Genomic DNA, 20,111 nt, shown 5'->3' with positions numbered 1-20,111 from the left:
ACTGTGTTCGTTGGGCCAGCTAATGCAGTTTTGGGTGGCAGTGCTCAGATGATCCCTCACCTCAGTGCTTCCCTCTCCTGGGCGTCCTTCTGCTCTTTGAGCAGCACCGACCTCTGCAGGTCCCTGAGCGCAGACTCCACGTCCCTCTTCTCCCTCAGGGTTCGCAGGAGTTCGGCATCCTTGCGGGCCAGCTCTTGGGCATAGTGCAGCAGCTGCCACTCGGCCTGAAGCAGAATGTGAGCCAACACTCGATCTTCTTCAACACAGGGTACATTCAAACATCGTTGCAACAAAGTTGCACCCGAGACACCACACGTCAGATACGAGAATAAACTTATTATCCGATATTCATAAAATGTCGACATTGCCAGGAAACAATTTAGATTCACTTTTTTATATCTGGTAATTAATCATATCCATATTCATTATAGCGAGGTTTGACAGTTCTTCATTCAGCCTCCACTCCATGTTCCCAAGTTAACAGCCCCATATTTAGAGACACAAGATTGCTTATAGGAAGTTGAGGACTATCTGTAATTATGGAACACATTCATATCAGAGAGCAAGAGCAGTCTGTCACGGTGACATGAGTAGGGTTAGAGATTAAACGCCTAGATGTGGGCATCAACGACTGCACTGACAGTGACTTCCAGTAATAGATCAACTTCCGTTCATTCCACCTTGGCGGGACTAACTAAAATTAATCTAATTATCCAGCAGGTCAAATCAAAGGAACACCTCTGGTTCATTTGGCACTTATTTTATTGATTCAAACACACACATAGTTTGCAGTTACAGTAGTAAAGGCTACCACTACTATAACAGAACGAGGGAGCTGATGCCCGCCCACCTTGCTTCGGCCGTCCTTTGAAACAAAGCCCAAATTCTTCGACAGCAACTCGGAGAGAAGGGGATCCAAGGCATCGCCCTGAGCATCGGAGCTTCCGTCCTGGTCACCTGAGATGTCCTGAAATGCCAGAAAATAGAGAGTTTAATCTGTCTACAAATTTCTTTACCATCTCAAGATTACCAGGTTACAGGAGGTTGGCACAGAGCTCAGCCAGAGAAAAATAGAGTTATTATTGCAGTAACTAAGTGTATTCTACTTTGTTGCTGGTGTAAATTTTCGGCAGCAGCGTAATCGTGAGTATGTTGCCTTTTGAAACATTTTTTTTACAAGAACACTCATGGAACACGAAAACGTGTTTATAAGACTGTGGTTAGACGAACCACCAAAAGATGTCGCTACCAGTGTCCAATAACTCGGTGCTATTACGTAAATGCCATTGCGTATATTGGACATGCTAAAACTCTATTGAGGGGCCCCAGAACTTGCATCCTCAATAGCAAAAACCTGAGTCCTAGATCACTCGTATTTTTTTTTCCCTTCTACCATCTCAGTCCAATCCCCTACTAACGATTTGTTATGATTAATGATGGCATCACACATGCCGCACTTACAACCACCCTTTATTCCCTGGTCCATGCCAGGATGGCTACTCCCTTGTATTCAGTGCAGAAACAGCAGCGCCCGCACTGCTGCAATCTACATACTATCCGCGCAACCACTCCTCGTTGGCACCACTGCAGTCTCCTCAAAGCTTCACAAGGCTGGCCACGCAAAACCCATAAAAACAGAATTTCGTGATGGTATTACAAAAAAGAAAAAAATGTTACAGTGGAAGCAACAAAATACTAATAACTATTTCATTACTCAGTGTGTTGAGTGTTCATTAATTATTCGCAGACGTTCTGTAGAGGTGCTATGAACAGGTACTCTGTTCTAAGGTCGCAGCAAGAGAGATCTACGTCACGGACAGCTTATTAATGAAATATTCAGGTAACGGCAGTCGAAAATCGGCGTCACTGCTGTAAGGGTAGGTCCATATAATCGACGGGTCCAAACAATTCAGCTATGAAAAATCACTCAGTGACTGTATTTGCATATTTCTTGAAGTCGGTATTGCCCTAAACAAGACGCAAGTGAAAAGTAATAAAATATTTGGTGTCGATACAACAATAGTAAAGAAACTCTCAAAACTGAACATTTTACAGCACAGTCATAAAAGTTGGCTGGCATGTACAGTCGCAAGCATGGTTCTCCCCACGGTGCGTGGCAGTGGAAATGCCGCCCACCGCTTTTATTGACAGGTCAAAGTTTCCGATTATTTTTCTTGTTATTGTTTTACGATTCTCTGGTGTTCCTTTATCACATGTGGAAATATAAGAAAGTGACGAGAAAACTGCACTTTTTCAGAGTGGTGTGGATGGAACCATTGTAAAGAGGAGTGATCCGAGTTTCAGACAGCCACACTGCTGCATTTTGCCGTGCATAAATGAAAGCAAAAGAAGCAAACGAGAAATGAAAAAACTAGCAGTGCAATTCTTTACTGCTGCCATACTGACACAGAAAGCGCTCCTATTGGCCGATGCAGATTTGAATCACCGGTGTGCGTATTGCACACATTTTAACAGCGCTCCTTTGACCTGGCTAAGTTTGGCGATCACGGTAGGATGCGTCGCAGGCTTGCATTGGTTTCATTAGTGCATCCAAAATGCAGAATTGGTGAATTGACTGTTAAAATGACACAGCAGTCATATCTGGGGGGGGGGGGGGGGGGATAAAGGAAAGGAAAAGAATGAAAAAAAAAGAGAGAGAGAGAGAGGCTTAGTTGTGTGTACCCTTTCCCCCACCCCCCTAGGTTGCAAAATGTCCACCCGTCGAAAATTTCTGGGGAGAACCCTGCTCGCACACAAAAGTCTACTGACCCCAGATGCCGTGGAAAAAATTTGCTTCCTCGCAGCCGTGGCATGCGGGCTGAAAGCGGTACAACCTATATGCCACGTTTGACCAATGTAATGGCTTAAGACAGTTCAATGTTGCTCTACTAGAAGAAATTTAAATTTCTTGTCAAAAGCCATGATGTCTGAGACTTGCTCCCAACTGTACATTTATTCTTCCTTCTTATGAATGCGATGTTGTCATTGCACCTCCATTCAATGGTTACATACTTGAATGGTTACATACTTCTTCGAGGTTGCAAATTTGGACACCGCCTATGCATGAAAGGAGAACGCCATTGAATCTGTCTCACTACAAAGGGGGATTTGAAACATAGCTAATCAGTCATAGTGGCTCAACTTTGTGTCAGCAGGAAATGTGGCAAAACTTGCAACAAAAGCCGCCTGCCTTCGTCAAAATGACAGTGCTGTAAGTGACGCTCACCAAGCCGCTGCTGCTGACGGCTTCGCGCTGCGCCTGCCAGTCATAGCGCTGGTTCTCGGACTCCAAGCTGGCGAGTGTGGCGCGCAGTGCCTGCAGCTCGCGATCCTTCTCCTCCACTAGAGCCAGCGAACGGTCTCTCTGCGCTTGCATCAGGGACTCCAGCTCCGACAGCTTGCTGCTCCAACGCTGTTCCAGGCGCTGCCGCTCCTGCTCGTGTTGCAGGTCCGCATCCGCCAGGGCACGCTGGGTGGGAATGAAAAGACAGAACGGAGCTGTCAGGTTGAAGGAGGCGGTAGGAAGAGAATTCTCTGAAAAGTAAAGAGGGAACCGGTGCCACACAATTCCGTACGAGCTGTACGATTTTCTCACAATATTACCTGGAGGCCAAACCTCGCCAATAACACAACACACTATTCTTTTATGCAGCTTGCCCTGCAGCACGTACGTTTAAATAAATAAAATTGTGCAAGTCCTCCACAAGATGATATTGCAGCAGTGGCTTAGCGAACTTCTTGTCCACGAGCTAATGCTTATAACTGTTTGTTTTGTTTCATTTCATTTATTTTACCTCCGAGGCATTACATAAGGGGCGTCATCCATTCGTAGCTTTGCTGCACTGAGAATTTTCTGTCGAGTAGCCCTTGCTCTTGGGCGGAACCACAGCAGGTGGTGAATGTCCACTGTAGATGCTAGGCGTGTTCGATTCAGAAAAGTTGACAGTCACTGTAGCATACGCTAAAGAGCATGAAGAGGATGAGCCTGTGCGCTCACGAGACATTCATTAAATTACTTGACATTCTAATTAAAATGCGTTGTTACTTCCTATTGCTTGTTTTCTGCCACCAAAGGTTGTGGGTTCGAGTGCCTTAATGAACTCTACCTTAATTGACTGTGCCCTAATTAACATCGCCCTAATTAACACCAAAGGTTGTGTGTTCGAGTGCCTTAATTAAAGGGACACTAAAAGCAAACATTAAGTCAACATGGAAAGTTAAAATACGATCACAGAAACCTAGAAACGGCTGTTTCGGGCCAAGAAGACTTATTTTATGAGAAAATTGCGTCTGAAGCGTCCGCGTACCTCTAGTGCCATTCAAATCGCCAGTCCTCCCGAGTGAGGAGTGGTGACGTCATGGTCTCATAGTTACGTCAGTTACGTTGTGCCGCCGGTGAGTAAAACGCCGCCCGCAGACGGCGCTACGGCTTTTTTTTTGCGGAAAACGCAGACGCGCGGCCAGAAATAGAGCCAAGACAGAGCCGACAGCAGTGCGAAAGCGGAAGGCAAAGCGTGCACCGAATTGTAAACATGACGATCGTCGACGCTCGTCGCAATGGACCTTGTTGACGACACTGACGGCACATTGGCTCACGATGCTGGGCTCGATTTCAGCAATTTAAGCTCCGATGAGAGTGACATGCTGCTGAGGGCTCGCGCTGTAGGCTTCGTTGCGAACTACAACGGCGGCCCGGACACTGGCTTTTCCGAGCGCGAAAACAGCGAGGACTGCAGCAATGCGACGTCGGGCGATGAAGCTGGTCACCGTCTGGACATGCCGTCGCGCGAATAGTTCGGGCATCCCGCGACATCACGTGGACGTGGAATTCTCTGCTGCTTGCAACTTTAAGTGCGAGTTTAGCAAGCCAGTAACACCTGCACAGCACTACGCAGTAACGGAACTACTGAAACTCGAAAGCGCGCGGCACAGAGTCGAGCGAAAACGAAACCTTTACACCACCCATGTCGTTATCAAGGGTAACGCCAAAAACTTATTTCTTCTAAGAATCTAATAGGAGTAAAGAAGTAGCATTTTCTTCCGTCTTATAATCCAGCGAAATCTTTTTAATCCGATTGGTTGAGTACCAGTGACATATTTTTTTGAGGAGTGCCTTCGTCATCGGGTAAGTACCTGAATGTCCCTGGGGAGTCTCTTATTGTGCCCTGCATTTACCTCTATTCGCGATTATATTGACACCTTAGACGTTCTAGAGCATTACCCTATCACTTTAGCTTGACTTTTTATTTGCCTTTAGTGTCCCTTTAACTCTATCTTAATTAACTTTGTTTTAATTAACACCAAAGGTTGTGGGTTTGAGTGCCTTATTCAACTCTATATTAATTAACTGTGCCTTAATTAACTTCACCTTAATTAGCACCAAAGGTTGTGGGCTTTGGTGCAATTTTTTGGCGGCAAACAATTTTCGTGCCGTAACGCCGGACATTGGATTTTTTGACCCATCAGCCATCTAAGGTTTTCTTCGCCTTAATAGGTGCACGGCACCCTAAATGAAAAGGTGCAGGCGGTGCCGGTTGTGGTGTGCCAGGCTGTTCAAGCTTGCACTGCACTGCAGCAGCACCTTGCTTTGCAGCCCGTGCAATCGAAGACGGGAGTGCAGGGTGCGCTGCTGTACCTTCGAGAATCGAGGGCCTAGGTGCAGCAGGCACTGAGAAACTTGGCTGAATCGAATAGACCTGCCGGAGCAGCACACTTTGCACAGGGTCTGGAGATGTGGGCCCTGGCGACAATAGGTGCAATATGCACCAATCCGTATGCTCCGAAGCTTAATTAACCAAAAAAATATTAAGGGTAAGGGAGCAGACATACGGAGGGATTAAAGCACGTGTGTCCCGATGGATAGAAGGGGGATGTCTGAAGCTAGGGTATCAAGTACCATTTCTAGTGCATAAATACAGCGTACATTACTGTTCGCTGGCTAGCTCACATTCAAAGCAACAACCAGTTATGTGGAAATGCACCAGCGATAGCATCTGCCGAAAGCATGCAATGCGAGACCTGGAGCTTCGTAGTGGTCTCCCTGCTGATTTGCTCCTGCGCCTCGAACTGAGCCCGCTGCGTCCTCAGCTGCCCCTGAAGGTCCTTCACTTGCTGCTTGAGTCGATCCAACTCTGCTGAAGACTCCTGACCCTGGAGGCAACGACAGAAGCAGCCACGTCAAATAACTCATATGAAGCAGGTTACGTGTTATTGCGATGTGTCGGTAACGAACCAAAGGGGGACAAAAATGCAAGGACAGGAAGGAGCTTCTTTTTTTGTCTTCTTAATTTTGTAATGTAAAATGTCAGCCTGGGTACTCTTGATTCTGGACAACTTGTGCAACATTTCTATGCAAGCTTTGCTACTTTTTTTTTTTTCTCTTGTTCTCCACTGTATTATCTGGCTGCTGTTGTTCTACCTCCTTTCTGGAGAAAAGTCTTGCGACTAACTTCTTCAGTATAGGCAACAAAAGGACTCTCAAATGTTCACATCAACGCTCTCCCGCCCAAGCTTCATGTCGGTAAATGAGCATAGTGTTCATTCATGTAGCAGTTTCAGAGCACTCTCATCTTGCTTCGCACGAGCCCCTCGTGTCCCAGCAAACTCTGCCAGATATCTTGCCGAGAAACAAGACAATACCCCCGTGCCCAGAGAGGTTCCTACATCATAACAGCTGTCCGATTTACAATCAAATGCTATAAATGCACCCATTTCATTCCTGCGTCTTTGGCATAAAGGAAACAGGAGCGTGCGCATGTGCTCTCACACACCTGTGCTATGCAATGTGACACATGCGGTGATCATCTCAAAGAGCTAGTTGACGATGGCACACTAAATGTATATAATGTGCAATTGTGGTCTAATGGAGAGGTATCCCACTAGTGGTAATGTAATTAAATATTTCTTTTTTTAAGTGCGAGCTAATCGGCAAGACAGCAACAGTACCCAGCAGCCGCATTCAGGAAAGCCCGGAAGGGTTTGCAAAGAAAGCTTTACAAACTGACCTTTGCGTAGCTGCCTTGCCCGCCTGTGCCCTGGAGTACAGAGTGGGCGTGAGCCTTGTACTGTTCAAACTCATCCTTGAGCTGGCGGAGCTCTTCTCGGCATTTGGCGTGAAGACCGAGGACTTCCTCTTCTGCCAGCTCGCGGAAGTACCCTGTCCACAGCGAAACAGCGCAACTGAGCTGGGTGGTCACCAAACTAAACAAGCGCTTCATGTCACAACAGCAGCTTTAGTTCCCAAAATGAAGCCGACAGACAGTGAAGCCAGGGAAAGCATAGGGGGGAAATAACTGTTCTCTTTCACTGAAATCCATAAATAAATAAAAAATTATGGGGTTTTACGTGCCAAAACCACCATCTGATTATGAGGCACGCCGTAGTGGGGGACTCCGGATTAATTTGGACCACCCTGGGTTCTTTAACGTGCACCTAAATCTAAGTACACAAGTGTTTTTCTGCATTTCGCCACCATCGAAATGCGGCTGCCGTGGCTTCGATTTGATCCCGCGACCTCGTGCTCAGCAGCCCAACACCATAACCACTGAGCAACCACGGCGGGTCAGAAATAACAAGGAATAGGGAAATGAAAGTTCATGAAAAGACAACTTGCTACTCTCTTGCATTGCATCTGCGATGCTCTACAATTGAGCTACTGTGGTGGCCAATGGTAAGCTCAGTGGTAGAGTATCGCACATGCAATGTGGAAGACATGCGTTGAGCTCCCGCCTGCGGCAAGTTGCAATTTTGTCCACATTCACATTCACTTCCCGTTTCCTTGTTATTCCTGCATTTCAATTAAACAGAACGGTTAATTTCCCCTATGCTTTCCCTGGCTCCATTGTCTGTCGGCTTCACATGATTTCTAATTAAAAATAAATCAAGCCCCTCGGTCCCTTTTATTCCCTTGCTTCAGTTCTAGAAGTGCCTCACATTTGATTACAGGTGTTTACAATATCTTTTTTGGTTCCAACACACTGCCCAATAACATGTGTTACCTGCATCATTACAAGCATAGATCTCAGCATTTTTCAGTGTCATTTCTATGGGGAACCTGCACTGGCTGGAAGTCACTAGGCCTATTTTATATTACCCACACTTCGTGCAGGCTTCTGCGGACAAGTGTAGTGCCAGGAAGAGGCTAAGGCGTAGTGTGCTGCACTTGGCTGACAGGACTGTAGCCAATCAAAGCATACTATGTGTCATCTTCTGCATTAGCAGACAAAAAGCGCCCTGACTTCGCACTGCACCTGACTTAGTACCAATTGGCTATGTGTATGTGCTTTTGCCTGAAGCTAAAAGCTAATGTATGTATTTCCTTTCAGCAACAAATCTAGGCAAAGTGTAGCTAAAATACATTGCAAATGTACAGTGCATGAAGACAATTTCTTGATGCATGTAATGCAGCGCCGAGCCTGAAACAGCCTGCATGACCGTATATGCACAATTTTGATCTTATAAGATTAGATCACCTTCCTCTATGAAACACGGTCATGCCGGTACTTTGCTACCATCACTGCAGCGAACTTTCAATGTTGTCGCCATTTGTGTATACCGACAGCACCAACAGCCGCAGACAAAATGGTGCTATGTGCTGGTAACGCCAGTCTGCTGTTTACACTCGACTGCAGTGTATAAAGTGTAGTTTTCATGCTACACTCATACTATTAACCTCTTCACTACTGAACAAAAATGTTGGCAACCAAATGTGTACTTCTTCCTAAAAATTAATTTCAAGCCATTTCAGGAACTCAAACAAAAATTAACTGGTGACATAAAAGGAATTTTGAAGCCATAAGCCGTGTCCACAAATGAGGACAGTGGTAGTGAAGAGGCTAAAAATGGCTTCACGTAGGCGGGCGGAGCAACACTTTTTCTACACTGATTAAAGGAAATGGCGAATTCCTACACTAGCTACATTCGAGTAGACAGTGTAGGTTAAAAATGTAGCCCTACTGTGCAACAAAGCCCAAGTGAAACAACAACACATGGGGACCACAAGGGATGCTGTGACAAAAATGCAAAGGCATACCGTTCATGTGCTATGCATTTACTGCTCATTGGAGGAAACATCTCACCAATCAGGTCAACAGGCCTCTCAGCACGCTGGTTCGACTCCTTCAACAGCAGGCGCATCTTGCCAAACCGGTCGAGCAGGGTCTTCACGTCGAGGTTGCTGTCCTGGCGTACAAAGTAGAGGTAAGCATGCAAAATGAGGTGAAACAGTGCTTGCATGGCAACAGGAAGCTGCCCTTAGTGAGAACTACAATGCAAACTGGCAGCCACATGTAGCTTAACAGAGCAGCAAGGTTAAACTGGCAACTTGATGCTGTCACAAACCAAGAAATGATGTGGCTAGCAATGTAGAGCGATTTACAGTCCATGCCTGCTTTTAGGCAAATACAATAATGCATTCGGTTATTTTGTCAGTTATTGCTTCAGTTACATAGCAGCAGCAGCTAATTGTGCTGCTACAAACGGCCATGGTGTGTCTGGTAAAGTTGTTCTTATAAATAATTTGAGCCAGTGTACGATGACAATGCCTGGTGAACACCTACCTGGGAAGGCAGTTCGGCAGCCTTGGCGCCTATGCCTGCGGCGCTTGCTAAAGCTGCATTCTCTTGGGCGAGCTGCGAAAGACGCTCCCGCAGTCGCTGGATGGCTGCACGGTCTTGCATTCGCAGCCGGTCGTACGTGCCCACCGCCTGGGACAGCTCCTGTTGGTGACACAGCAGCAAGTGAATCAGACGAAGGAGAACTGAGAAGGATTGTGAGGACAGTGTTATACATAACCTGAACACAGCACTAAACATACATTTATTGGTATCATGTTTATCATCACAAGCAAAACTACTGCATTTGGATAGCTAGCCACGGGCTAGGTGGGATCCATTTCACATGAACATCTGTATATTCGAGCAAAAGAATATGTAGTGTAGTTAATCAACAACAGCCTAGAAAACAGCGCAGAGCAATACAACGCACAAAGATAACATTACCAGAACAAGAGGTTACGAAGCATATGTGCAGAAATACAGTAATAGCATACAGAATATATTTATTACACGATAGCATATTAAAAAAATAAAATTTGTTGACAGAGAAGAACCAGGCGAAAGCTAACAGTATGCCCTCAGTGCAGAATAAAAATTTCGTAGTGAGACATCAATGCTGAACACAAAGGCAAGAAGACAAGATTATCATTGTCTTGCTTCCATATTTGGTGTTTGTAATGTTTCCACATGATAAAGTGAAACAATGCCACCCTTTTAATCCTTACATAAATTACCATGGCAAGTCAGTGGGTGGGCGTGCGAATTGGTGACAAGACGCACCTGCAGACGGCTCTCCAGGCTGGCAACCCGCGCCTCACTTCCTGACGTCTGCTGGTGCAGACGTGCCTGAGCGTGTCCTGACCGTTTCCTCTCCTGCTCCAGTGCAGCCTGGTGTTGAGCCTGTTGGCAAAACAATGAGAAGTACGCTGGCTTAAGTAAGGAACTGGACGTGTTGGCTCAAGTGACAGCCTAGCATGCCAGTTCACATGCAACTCGTAAAATTTAGACAAAGGTTCACAGAAAGATGGAGACAAAGTGGTCAACAATGGTGGAGCGAGGATGTCTCTGGAGGAAAGGTTTCAAGAGCAGTGCAAGCGAGCTAGTTGGCATAAATCCATAGCCGGGCATGGCGCAAACGGGAAAACAAGACAAGAGAAAGAAGAGGCGAGCACAAGCCATTACCTTTCAACTAGAGTGTACTAGATAGGGGGAGTGGGTCCAACGCAGGCTCCCCGCTGAGGCTTTTTTTATGGAAAAGTTGGTGGCGCCACCGTTGCTTTCTCCTGAATGAGCGGTCCCGCGCGCCGGCCGGACGCTTGCCGCGTCGGAGACCCTACTGTAGCTGCATGGAGCTTTGACAGGCGTTTCACTCTGCTACATCCAGAGATACTCGGTGGCGGCAAGAATGATATTATTCCCCACTAATATATTGTAAATAAAACTGGAAAAAGAGCGGCAGAAAGAATGCAAACGACACAACAACTACAGTGTGTCGAGCAAACGACAGCTACTCAGACCGTGAGCTCGCCTCAGCCAATGGGCGCTGCCGAAACAGCCAGAGCCAACGTTTATTGGCCGGAGCTTCAGAATAAGGCGATGGCAGCGCCACCGCAACTTCAACGTTTTTTGCTTCACCCTCGGCGCTTGCCAAGGCGTCCGCTGGACCCACTCCCCCCATTCTAGTACACTCTACTTTCAACTAAGGTTTATTGTAATGCAGGCTGCCGTTATACTATGTGTAGACAGCTATCATTAAAAACCAGAAGAGCAAACAGAGGAAGGAACATATGTATGAAAAGATGTGGAAAAAGGGATACAAGTGTGCACAACAAATTATGGACCCCATGCCAACACACCGCGACAGCCAATCCAGCAGTTTATCCACATCTTTTCATATGTATGTTCCTTTCTCTTTGTGCTCGTCTGGCTTTTAGTGATAGCTGTTTACCCATATTATAACGGCAGCCTGCACTGCAATAAACACGAGTTGAAAGTTCTAGTGTTTGTGTTTGTCTCATCTTTCCCTCGTATTGCTTTCCCGATTGCGCTATGCGCACCTACACAACAGTGAGACTTAGCTTCTTGAGGGCAGCAAATGCTGCCAGGGCAAGAAAAAACCCTGCCAAGGAAAGAAGTTGCTGCCCTCACGAAGACGAGTAACTTTATTGAAATGTTAGCTCCAGAGATATACCTCGTTCAACCGCTGTTGATCACTTCGTAACAGTTACGTATACTTTCTAAACGTCTGCAAGTAGCTGAACAGTTGGATGAATGACAATGCAGGGGTTCAACAAGTAACTTCAGTATCAGCTGCAACTATGAAAACTTCTTGACCGTTCTTAGCAAAGCCTTACGCAGACAGGTGAAACATGCTACTAGCACAAAATCGAATGGGTGGTAAGGAGAAGACAATTACACCACAGGTGCTAGCACCACTGACAATTACACCGAACATTAACACATTTCTCCAATCTATAAATCAACCAGACATTTAACAGTCTTAGTTACAGTTCCATAATCAGGCATTTTAGACATTCAGTGCGGCACAATTGAGCAATTCAGTTAAGCGGTTTCCTTTCCATCACAGATAGTTAGCTCCTCATGGAACCAAAAGCATCAATAAACAAGCCTTGAATGTTTATGCATTCGCTGCTTACTTTGACCTCAACCAGCTCCTGCTGCAGCTTGAGCAGCAGGGGGGAAGGCTGCTTCAACTTCTCCTCTGATGCAAGCAGTCGTTTGCGCACCTCGTCCAACTCCTGCGTCAGTTTTTCCACTTTGGTCTCATACTCCTTCGCCAAGTCTGCCTGCAAGGTGTTAATGGCAGTTTCAGTGGATGGCCACTGGCAATGCTGATGTGTCGAGGCTATACCTGCGCTATTTGTGACCTAAAAAGAATACTGACATGACATTTAGACTTCTTTGATTTTATTTTATTTTTGCGCTAAATGAACGTCCTGCACCTTGAAACCCTACAAAAAAATACTGTTGAGCTTCAAAGTACCCTCAATTAGCATGCATGCACAGCAGCAAACTTGGAACAGCAGAGACTGAAAAGCAACACATTGTTTTAGATCACAGTGGCTTTTTCGGTGACTTCGCTGTAGCTGGTTTGGCCTGCTTCTGGAACTTGTCTTAATAAACTTGTACGAAGCAAGCACCCCTCTAGCCCATGGCCATCTTGTGCTGCCACAAGAGGGCGGTACAGGTACCATCCCAATTTCTTTCTCACATGATTTTTTCTTTTTTTACAGTGAAGCTGTTTATGGCTAGAGTTCCGTGCATTTTTCTTCTGCGTCAACAAAAGCTAAGGTCCTACGCGAATGCACTCGTGCCATTGTTCGCGCGTTTGTTGTTGTCTTCTTACACTGCTGGCTTGTTGGCGTCCCTCGGATATGCCTTTTGAGTAGATTAGTTATCAATAAGCACTATTTCCAAGATCAGTGGACAATAAAGGTTTCTCAAAGATTTGCCGTTGTGCGACCCGCGTCGGCCATGTCTGCGTTTGCACCGCCCTCTCTTTGTCGGCGTTCCAAGTGCTTGCGTATCTAGTTTTCCTTCCTTCCACTCTCCTGTGGTGGCGGTGCCGTCGAAACGTCACGCGTGTCTAGTTTCCTCCAGCTCCTTGTGGTGGTGGTCCCATCGTCCACGAGAATGTATATAAAAACTGGAAATACAAGTTGCCGTTCTCCATTCTGAATTTCCCTTCTCTTCTGTCATCATAATAGGGAGGCCGCATATAGTTCGGACTCCCGAGGAGCAACGCGCTTACGCGCTAAAGAGCTTCACTGGTCATCCACCTTCACAGAGTGGAATGGCTCATGATTTTTTTTTTTTGCAATCCTGCACTGCCTCAGCACCTTTAAAGCTTTTTCAGGAACACAATTTATTTTTCATAAAGCTTTATGCAATCTTCATAAAATCATAGAATGAGTCAAAATTTGTAAATGCTAGGAAAATTTTGGGCAAGTTGGCAGGTATACTAAAACTAAACAAAGTACCACCATAAACACCACATAAGAAAAAAAAAAAGCATTCAGCAGGAATTCTTGCTGGGCTAGTTGGTACATACTATATTTTATGGACTACACAAGTTAAACAGTTGAAATTTTGTGGGGTGCAGGCTATATATGAGAGCAGGCTATACATAATTTTACTTATTAAGATCAGAGGTGCGCTTGAAGAAAACGAGGCCAGACTGCTGTAGCAAACTTTCCCTGGAATAAATTGTATAGCGAAATCAGCTCCGCAATGATTGTCACTGCGCACGAGCAATATTTCCAGCTCATACTGGCAGTTCGTGATATGCGAATGATTGCTGCTTGCAATACTTAACCCTTTATTGATGAATGTTGCCTACAGGCAACATACCAGAAATCTTTTTTTTTTCTCGCCCGAGTTTTGGTATTGAGTACTAAGTTTCTGGCTAAATGCTCTTGGCCAACACTGAATGACGGGCAGCAAGCATCATTTGCTGGTTTAGAGCAGGAACACAGGACGAGGCAGAATAAGTTCGGCACGAGACTCGCTTTCGTTTGAATGCACGGTCAGAGGAGACAGACCGGTGCAAGATCTCCGGCTGCAGTCGTGCTACACGTGTGACGCAAAGCAAATTAAATGTACTCCTATGGTTCGCTTCTGACGAGAGTTGTCAGTACAAATTCCAAAGCCATAGGTGGCTTGAGGTGAAGCCCACTTCCCGGTTCCCGCCTGGTGTTTTCCCCTATTGCTGAAAAGGTTTCCACATATTTTTTCTTTACATCGATGATGCTTATTCTCGCCATGTTTTCACATTTAGACTAAAGATATACATTTATTTCTGGTATTTATATGTGCCGTCGTTAAAGGGTTAATGAGTGCAGCTTTTCAATACTAGGATTTGTGAGCACATGTGCTAAACCTCGTTATAAAATGCGTTAACACATTTATAAACGACTTCATATACATGCAGAATACAACAGCTGTGATGACACTGAAAAGACGAAGAGCCTTCGCGGCATTGCTCAAGCTCAGTGAAGGTGGCGGAGACATTCAGGAGCCATTCATCGAATATGAATACTAGTAAGTATCGAATATTTAATAATCAGACGCAGACGCATGTACGCATTTACAATGGGGACGTTTGTTTCTGTATAAATATAGGTACCACCTCTGTACTGCACAAGACCTAAAAAGACAACCAACTATCAGGGACAAAGAATAAGCATACGTTTAAACACAAGATCACCAATTGTCATTAAAAAACTGGCGAATAGCCTCTCAACATCTTTTGAGCCTGGTTGCAAACAGGCTCTCCAAGAATGAATGGCCGCTGTATGGAATGGAGCTTTACAAAAACGCTAATAAATGGTTGCCGAAAAACTATCAGAATTCATGGAAAAAGAAAAACAAAATGCCGCTGAAGCACTTGTGAGTCGTAAGCACATGTAAAATGGCCTGTTGCAAGGAAAACATCATTGGTCGTAGTGTAAATGATAAAAAAAGTTTAGACTAGACTACTAGATTACTAGACTGCCAGAAACAGTAACTGACACACTAGAAGAAAAACTCGCAGGTTGTAATGTAAGCTTTTGCTGCGGAACAGAAAACAAACCTTGCATTATCCATTTTGTTTCTGCATTCCTTCGAAAACTATTGTCAATGTTTCACTTCTGATAACTTGCGATACTTTGTCTAGCAGACTAGAAAACGTCAAAAATACTAGTTCAACCTTCGATTGCTGTGAAATATATGGTTAGTTTCAAATATTCAACATTACCAAATAGTTCCTTTTTGAATACGAATATAAGTAGTTAGTGTGTAATACACCGTTCGCATTCGAAATTTCAAACATTCACCCAACCCCTAATATTGACGGCTTTTAAAATGGACTCCGATATCAAATTTTTGCGTACCTACTGTTTACTGGTTGCAGACAAAGTTAAAGAACCTATTTTCAGCCGAAGTTTGTCCCTGTGATATACAGTGGGGCAGACTACCTAAGAAAAACTTTTTTATTTTTAACCCAAATTGGCCCCATGCGGACTTTAATCCTGAATATACAGTAGTACTTGTGAACAGGACGAGTGCTGGACTTAAAGAGCAGTTTTCAGTTCAGTGCTCGTAATGTCCACTATTTACTTTGCGTACACATCGGTTTCACTGGTTTCCTGTTTACAAGAACAGGACAGGACTTACCTGAGCGGCTTTCCTCGTGGCTTCCTCAAGCTTGTCTTCCAAGTTCTCACGAAGAGTTCGTTCTTCGGAAAGCAGGCGTTGAAGTTCCCTCAGCATCGCTGCATGGTCACTCTGCTCCTGCTCCCGAGCCAGCTGCTCCTCGCGCAACTTCGATCGCAGCTGCAACAGCAGAAGCAGAGGTGGCAGCACGTGTTTACCCACGAGTAATGCGCTACACATATTTGACTACTTTCAAGCTGTTTTAATGCTGTTTCCTGCAGAACCAATTTTGCAAACGCAAGATGCAATACCAGTGCATAAGATTGGAAGTACAAGTGCTGGACCTGCAAATGACCCTTCATCTTTAATAAAGGTTCCATATAACCACTAAATGCAAACCAAGCATAACCCAACTGAAAAACAGCCTTTCTGACAAGTGACAAGCTCATACATGCCTCAAGAAGCTCTTGTTGTTGTCTGGCCTTTCATATTTTAATTACACACACACATCACTGAATATGGGGAGAACAATGTCATCAATGGGAGCAATATAGCAAGTTGGCTTCTCTACTTTGCCGTTTCACAAGCCTCGCTTCTCAAACACTCAAAAGAATGAAAAATGTGTTGGGTGTAAAATGTTGGGCCGTTTGTAATGGACATTTCCGGTTTGAGTTGAAAAGTGAAGCAGGCATAAGGAAAAGTTTACAGTGTAGCGATATACAGTATAGACCACTTATAACGTAACCACTTATAGTGCAGGACCGGATATAGTACGGTCTTTTCAGACTCCCATTAATTTTCCCATAGCACTCCATGTATACGCATACCGCTTACAGTGCAGCTGTGTGAGATGAAATACCGGTTATAATGCGACTTCCGCGGGAAAATCTCACCGACAAGGGTAGCAGCGAGCACGCTTCTCAACAAGGTGCGTGCTGCCGGCCGGCGTATGTATTATTCAATGCAATCAAACTCTCGTTAATTCGGACTTATTTGGCCGCACATCGGTTAATTCGGACTACTTTCGGAGCTCGGTAAGTGAGGAGCGCCGCAAATGTGCGATGCAAAAGAGCAAGAACGGCGCTAGCGTCCAACCCAAATGAAGCGGCGGAGTCCGCATCGCCATAGCCATCAGTTGAAATCGTACGTGGATTACAGAAACGCCGGACCGCTTCGAGCCTATTTGTCTTTAAAGCCTGTATTCTTGCGTTTACCGCCGCGCATAACACCGCATTGGCCGCGGGCTCTCGTAACTGTGTAGTCGTCTTCCACGATCACGTCGATAGCGGCTGCGGTTTTCTCTGCAGCGGTTGCGGCGAAGAGTAGTTTCGTTTTTACTGGGTACGCACGTCAGCCACATGCCTAAAAAACTGCGTAGTCGCTATCGATGATCGCATAGATAACGACCGCAATTTTGACTGCCCCCGCCCCCCTCCAGTTGTTACAGCGAATGGTAGTTAATTCGTCCAGACTTAATGCGTGCCTTCAGCACCGCAAAGTCGCCGTTTATAATCGTGTCGATAGCGGTCACGGTTTTTTCCGCAGCGGTTGCGGCAAACAGTTGTTTCGTTTTGACTCGGTGCAAAGCTGTCGAGCTTGAAGAGCACCGGCTACGTCGCGATTATGTTTTCACCAGCTCACTGGCGAAAACGTAATTGCGATGTGTGCGTGATAGTACACAGTGTGTCTGCATGCTTGGCCTACATGTCTTGCATACGTGCAGGGCTTGAAAATCGTTGTTTTGGTTATAGTGCGGTACCGATTATAGTGCAGATATTCGCGACTCCATCGACTTGTTATAAACAGTCTACACTGTACTGTAACATGGTGCATTAAAACACACAAATATCGAGACATGGGGTCATACTGATGTATTTACCAGTTCAGCTGACCTCTCTTGCTGTCTACGACTCAACTACAATTTCCTGACTTTTCCGAGAGAAAATATACTAAAGCATCTCATCTCATCAGTCCACGTGCACACATGCTCATGTTCGTGCACTTGTATCTGTTTCCAATGTTGCATCTTTTTCACTGTTGAGACACTTTCAAGCACAAGGTACTCGCCTGGATTAAACTACCTTCATTATGTATTCTCCTACGTGGGACCCGGTTCAGTTTCATCGAGCTGAGCAAGAATCGGTCATAATCAGTGTGAAGTTCATCGCAACACTGCAGTGTGCATGTGTCGCTGTGCTTCTGCAGCGTCCCACTCTTAGCCCTCCTATAACATCTTCAAGAGACGTGCTGAAACAAGGTAGTCAGGTCGACGAGTTGGATAGGATTCATTTCGAATGTGTAAGGCAGCGCAAACGAACAGGGACAAAAGGCAGAAGAAAAAAAAAAAAAAGACAAGGTGCATTGTTGTCATTTTATCTGCCTGGGCTACTCGGCAATTTCTCACGTAGGTGTTATTTCCCATGTGGATTGCGGGTGTTCTCTAATGTATGAGTGTACTTATGTCACTAGTAGGCATAAAGATGACTGCACCCGCATTATCGCGCTGATTTGCACTGATGGCATGTGAGGAGGATTGTTTAGGTAAGCCTTCTATCGCACTGTTAAGAATTGTTTTCTGAATGCGCTGGCAAGCGCGCAGAGTGACGAATGATACTTTTACATTCTCAAGTTTTCTTGTTTTCTTCAACATGTTCCTGTGCTCTTTTGAGTTTTCGAGGTTCTGTACTTATGTCACTTCAAAATAAGTCAGCAGTTGGACGTTAGCACTCATCCTCGTATCTTGTTTCTGTGTCTCCGTTAAACATTCGCACTTTAACACAAAATGATGCAACACCAACTAGCCCAATCAGTTACACGACAAGTTCCCATGCGGTGTCCCAAAGCACATACTATGCGGGAACGCCGTCTGTTCGTTTGTGCTGTGTTACACATTCAAAATGAACATCTTCAAGAGTATGAATCCTTTGCCCAAGTCCAAAGTTTTATTGGACTTTGCCACAAGACTTCCCAATTTGCCTCCTCGTCTCACCTCAGCCATCTTGGCTTCCAGAGAAGTGGCCTGCTCCTCCGCGTTTCTTTGGAGTTCCTCGACTTGGCGTAGTGCGGCATCCTTCTCCTGGATGAGTCGCTTACGGTCTGCCTGGAAGGCAGCCTCCATGCGGGCCTTCTCTTCTGAGAGGGTAGACAAAGCCTGAGACAGGGCAGCCACATGGTCTTCAGGAGCATCACTCTGTGCGGAATCACCGGGGGAGCCTGCATCTTCTTGCCCATCAGCCTGAAATGAGGACAGTGGGAGGTGCTGAAGCTTTAATCTCCCCCGCCTGTCTAGGGCACAAATAGCAAGACATTTTCATGGGACAGAAATGAAGACAAAGGAGGGCACTTCAGGACTGTTGCAGGGTGAACTGGAATTTGGGCTAGCTAGTGAAGATACATTCAGCAATTATTGCACCATATTCACAAGAATACAGATGATCATGTCAGCTGTGCCTCCATTGCACTATCTTCTAAGGAGACAAAATTTTCGGAAGGCATGTGAATTATGTTACGGTGTGCAACTTCAATCTTTGTCTGGTTTTTCTGCTCATGTTTAACTTGGGTGAGTGCATTTCAGAGCTATTTATTTGTGTGGTTTTTAATCATCTCTTTCAATGGTAGAAGCACCATTGTGCAGCTTTTTTTTCCTTCTTTTGAGATCCTGGCGCATAAAACACCACAATAGAATTTTGCCAAATTGTGTGGGTGGCTTCACCCTATTCAGTTCTACCAGCGCATGCTGCCAGAGTGCAGGAGCAGGCACGATCCTGGCCACTGAACGTTTCACGAGAAAGCCTGTACTCAGTCTCGTCAACTTTGTGCACGGCAATAAAAGGCTGTGCATCCTGTTAGTCATGAAAGAGGAAATAGTCATCCACTCGTCCGTAGCACAGAGCTTCAAAGGAAACCCGTACGGGTTTCTCAGAAAGCAAGTTCCGCTGTCGAAGAAAATTCGTCCTAGTCTGGATATCGAACCCAGGCATGACGTCCTTTTAGAGAGATTGCTCTACAATCTGAGATCACTAGCAGGCTAGCAGATCGCAGAGCAAGGCCAACTATGTTTCCTTTCATGAACCATCCTCCACTTCACGAGCTTCCGCAGAACTGATTTATATGCTCAGTGTCACTGTGCTTCGAGTTGTTGATTATTTCGGCCTCTATCTGCAACTTGCTAGCCTCCTGGTTAGTTCAGATGGTAGAGCAACCACCCTAGAAAGGAGTTTGTTTCGGGCTCAATCCCTGAAATAGGACGAATTTTGTTCAACTGCAAAGGTTTCTTTACGAGAAACCCGGATAGGTTTTCTTTGTAGCTACAGTTGGGTGGATGACAATTTTCCCTTTTATGAACCTTGCGGGCTTTCGAAGAAGTCATTTGTCATAAACGTTAGCCAGGAACAAGAACTG

The 20,111-nt window shown here is 45.4% G+C and overlaps 1 protein-coding gene across 1 annotated transcript in view; it reads right to left on the bottom strand.

Annotated features, from left to right (window-relative positions):
* Nucleotides 1–20,111, bottom strand: part of LOC119457774 (GRIP and coiled-coil domain-containing protein 1) — a 28,165-nt gene that overhangs the window by 1,944 nt on the left and 6,110 nt on the right. The window contains exons 4-14 of the mRNA XM_037719471.2: nt 18,700–18,945; nt 15,732–15,890; nt 12,212–12,361; nt 10,335–10,454; nt 9,558–9,716; nt 9,078–9,180; nt 7,005–7,156; nt 6,019–6,150; nt 3,227–3,469; nt 851–967; nt 61–224 (exon numbers count right to left, since the gene is read on the bottom strand). Of these exons, the coding sequence (XP_037575399.2) occupies nt 61–224; nt 851–967; nt 3,227–3,469; nt 6,019–6,150; nt 7,005–7,156; nt 9,078–9,180; nt 9,558–9,716; nt 10,335–10,454; nt 12,212–12,361; nt 15,732–15,890; nt 18,700–18,945 (1,745 nt within the window). The remainder of the gene's footprint in view (nt 1–60; nt 225–850; nt 968–3,226; nt 3,470–6,018; nt 6,151–7,004; nt 7,157–9,077; nt 9,181–9,557; nt 9,717–10,334; nt 10,455–12,211; nt 12,362–15,731; nt 15,891–18,699; nt 18,946–20,111) is intronic.

This window comes from Dermacentor silvarum, chromosome 7 (assembly GCF_013339745.2).
Source record: "Dermacentor silvarum isolate Dsil-2018 chromosome 7, BIME_Dsil_1.4, whole genome shotgun sequence".
Classification (NCBI taxonomy): domain Eukaryota; kingdom Metazoa; phylum Arthropoda; class Arachnida; order Ixodida; family Ixodidae; genus Dermacentor; species Dermacentor silvarum.
This window is presented reverse-complemented; position numbering and strand designations above follow the sequence as displayed.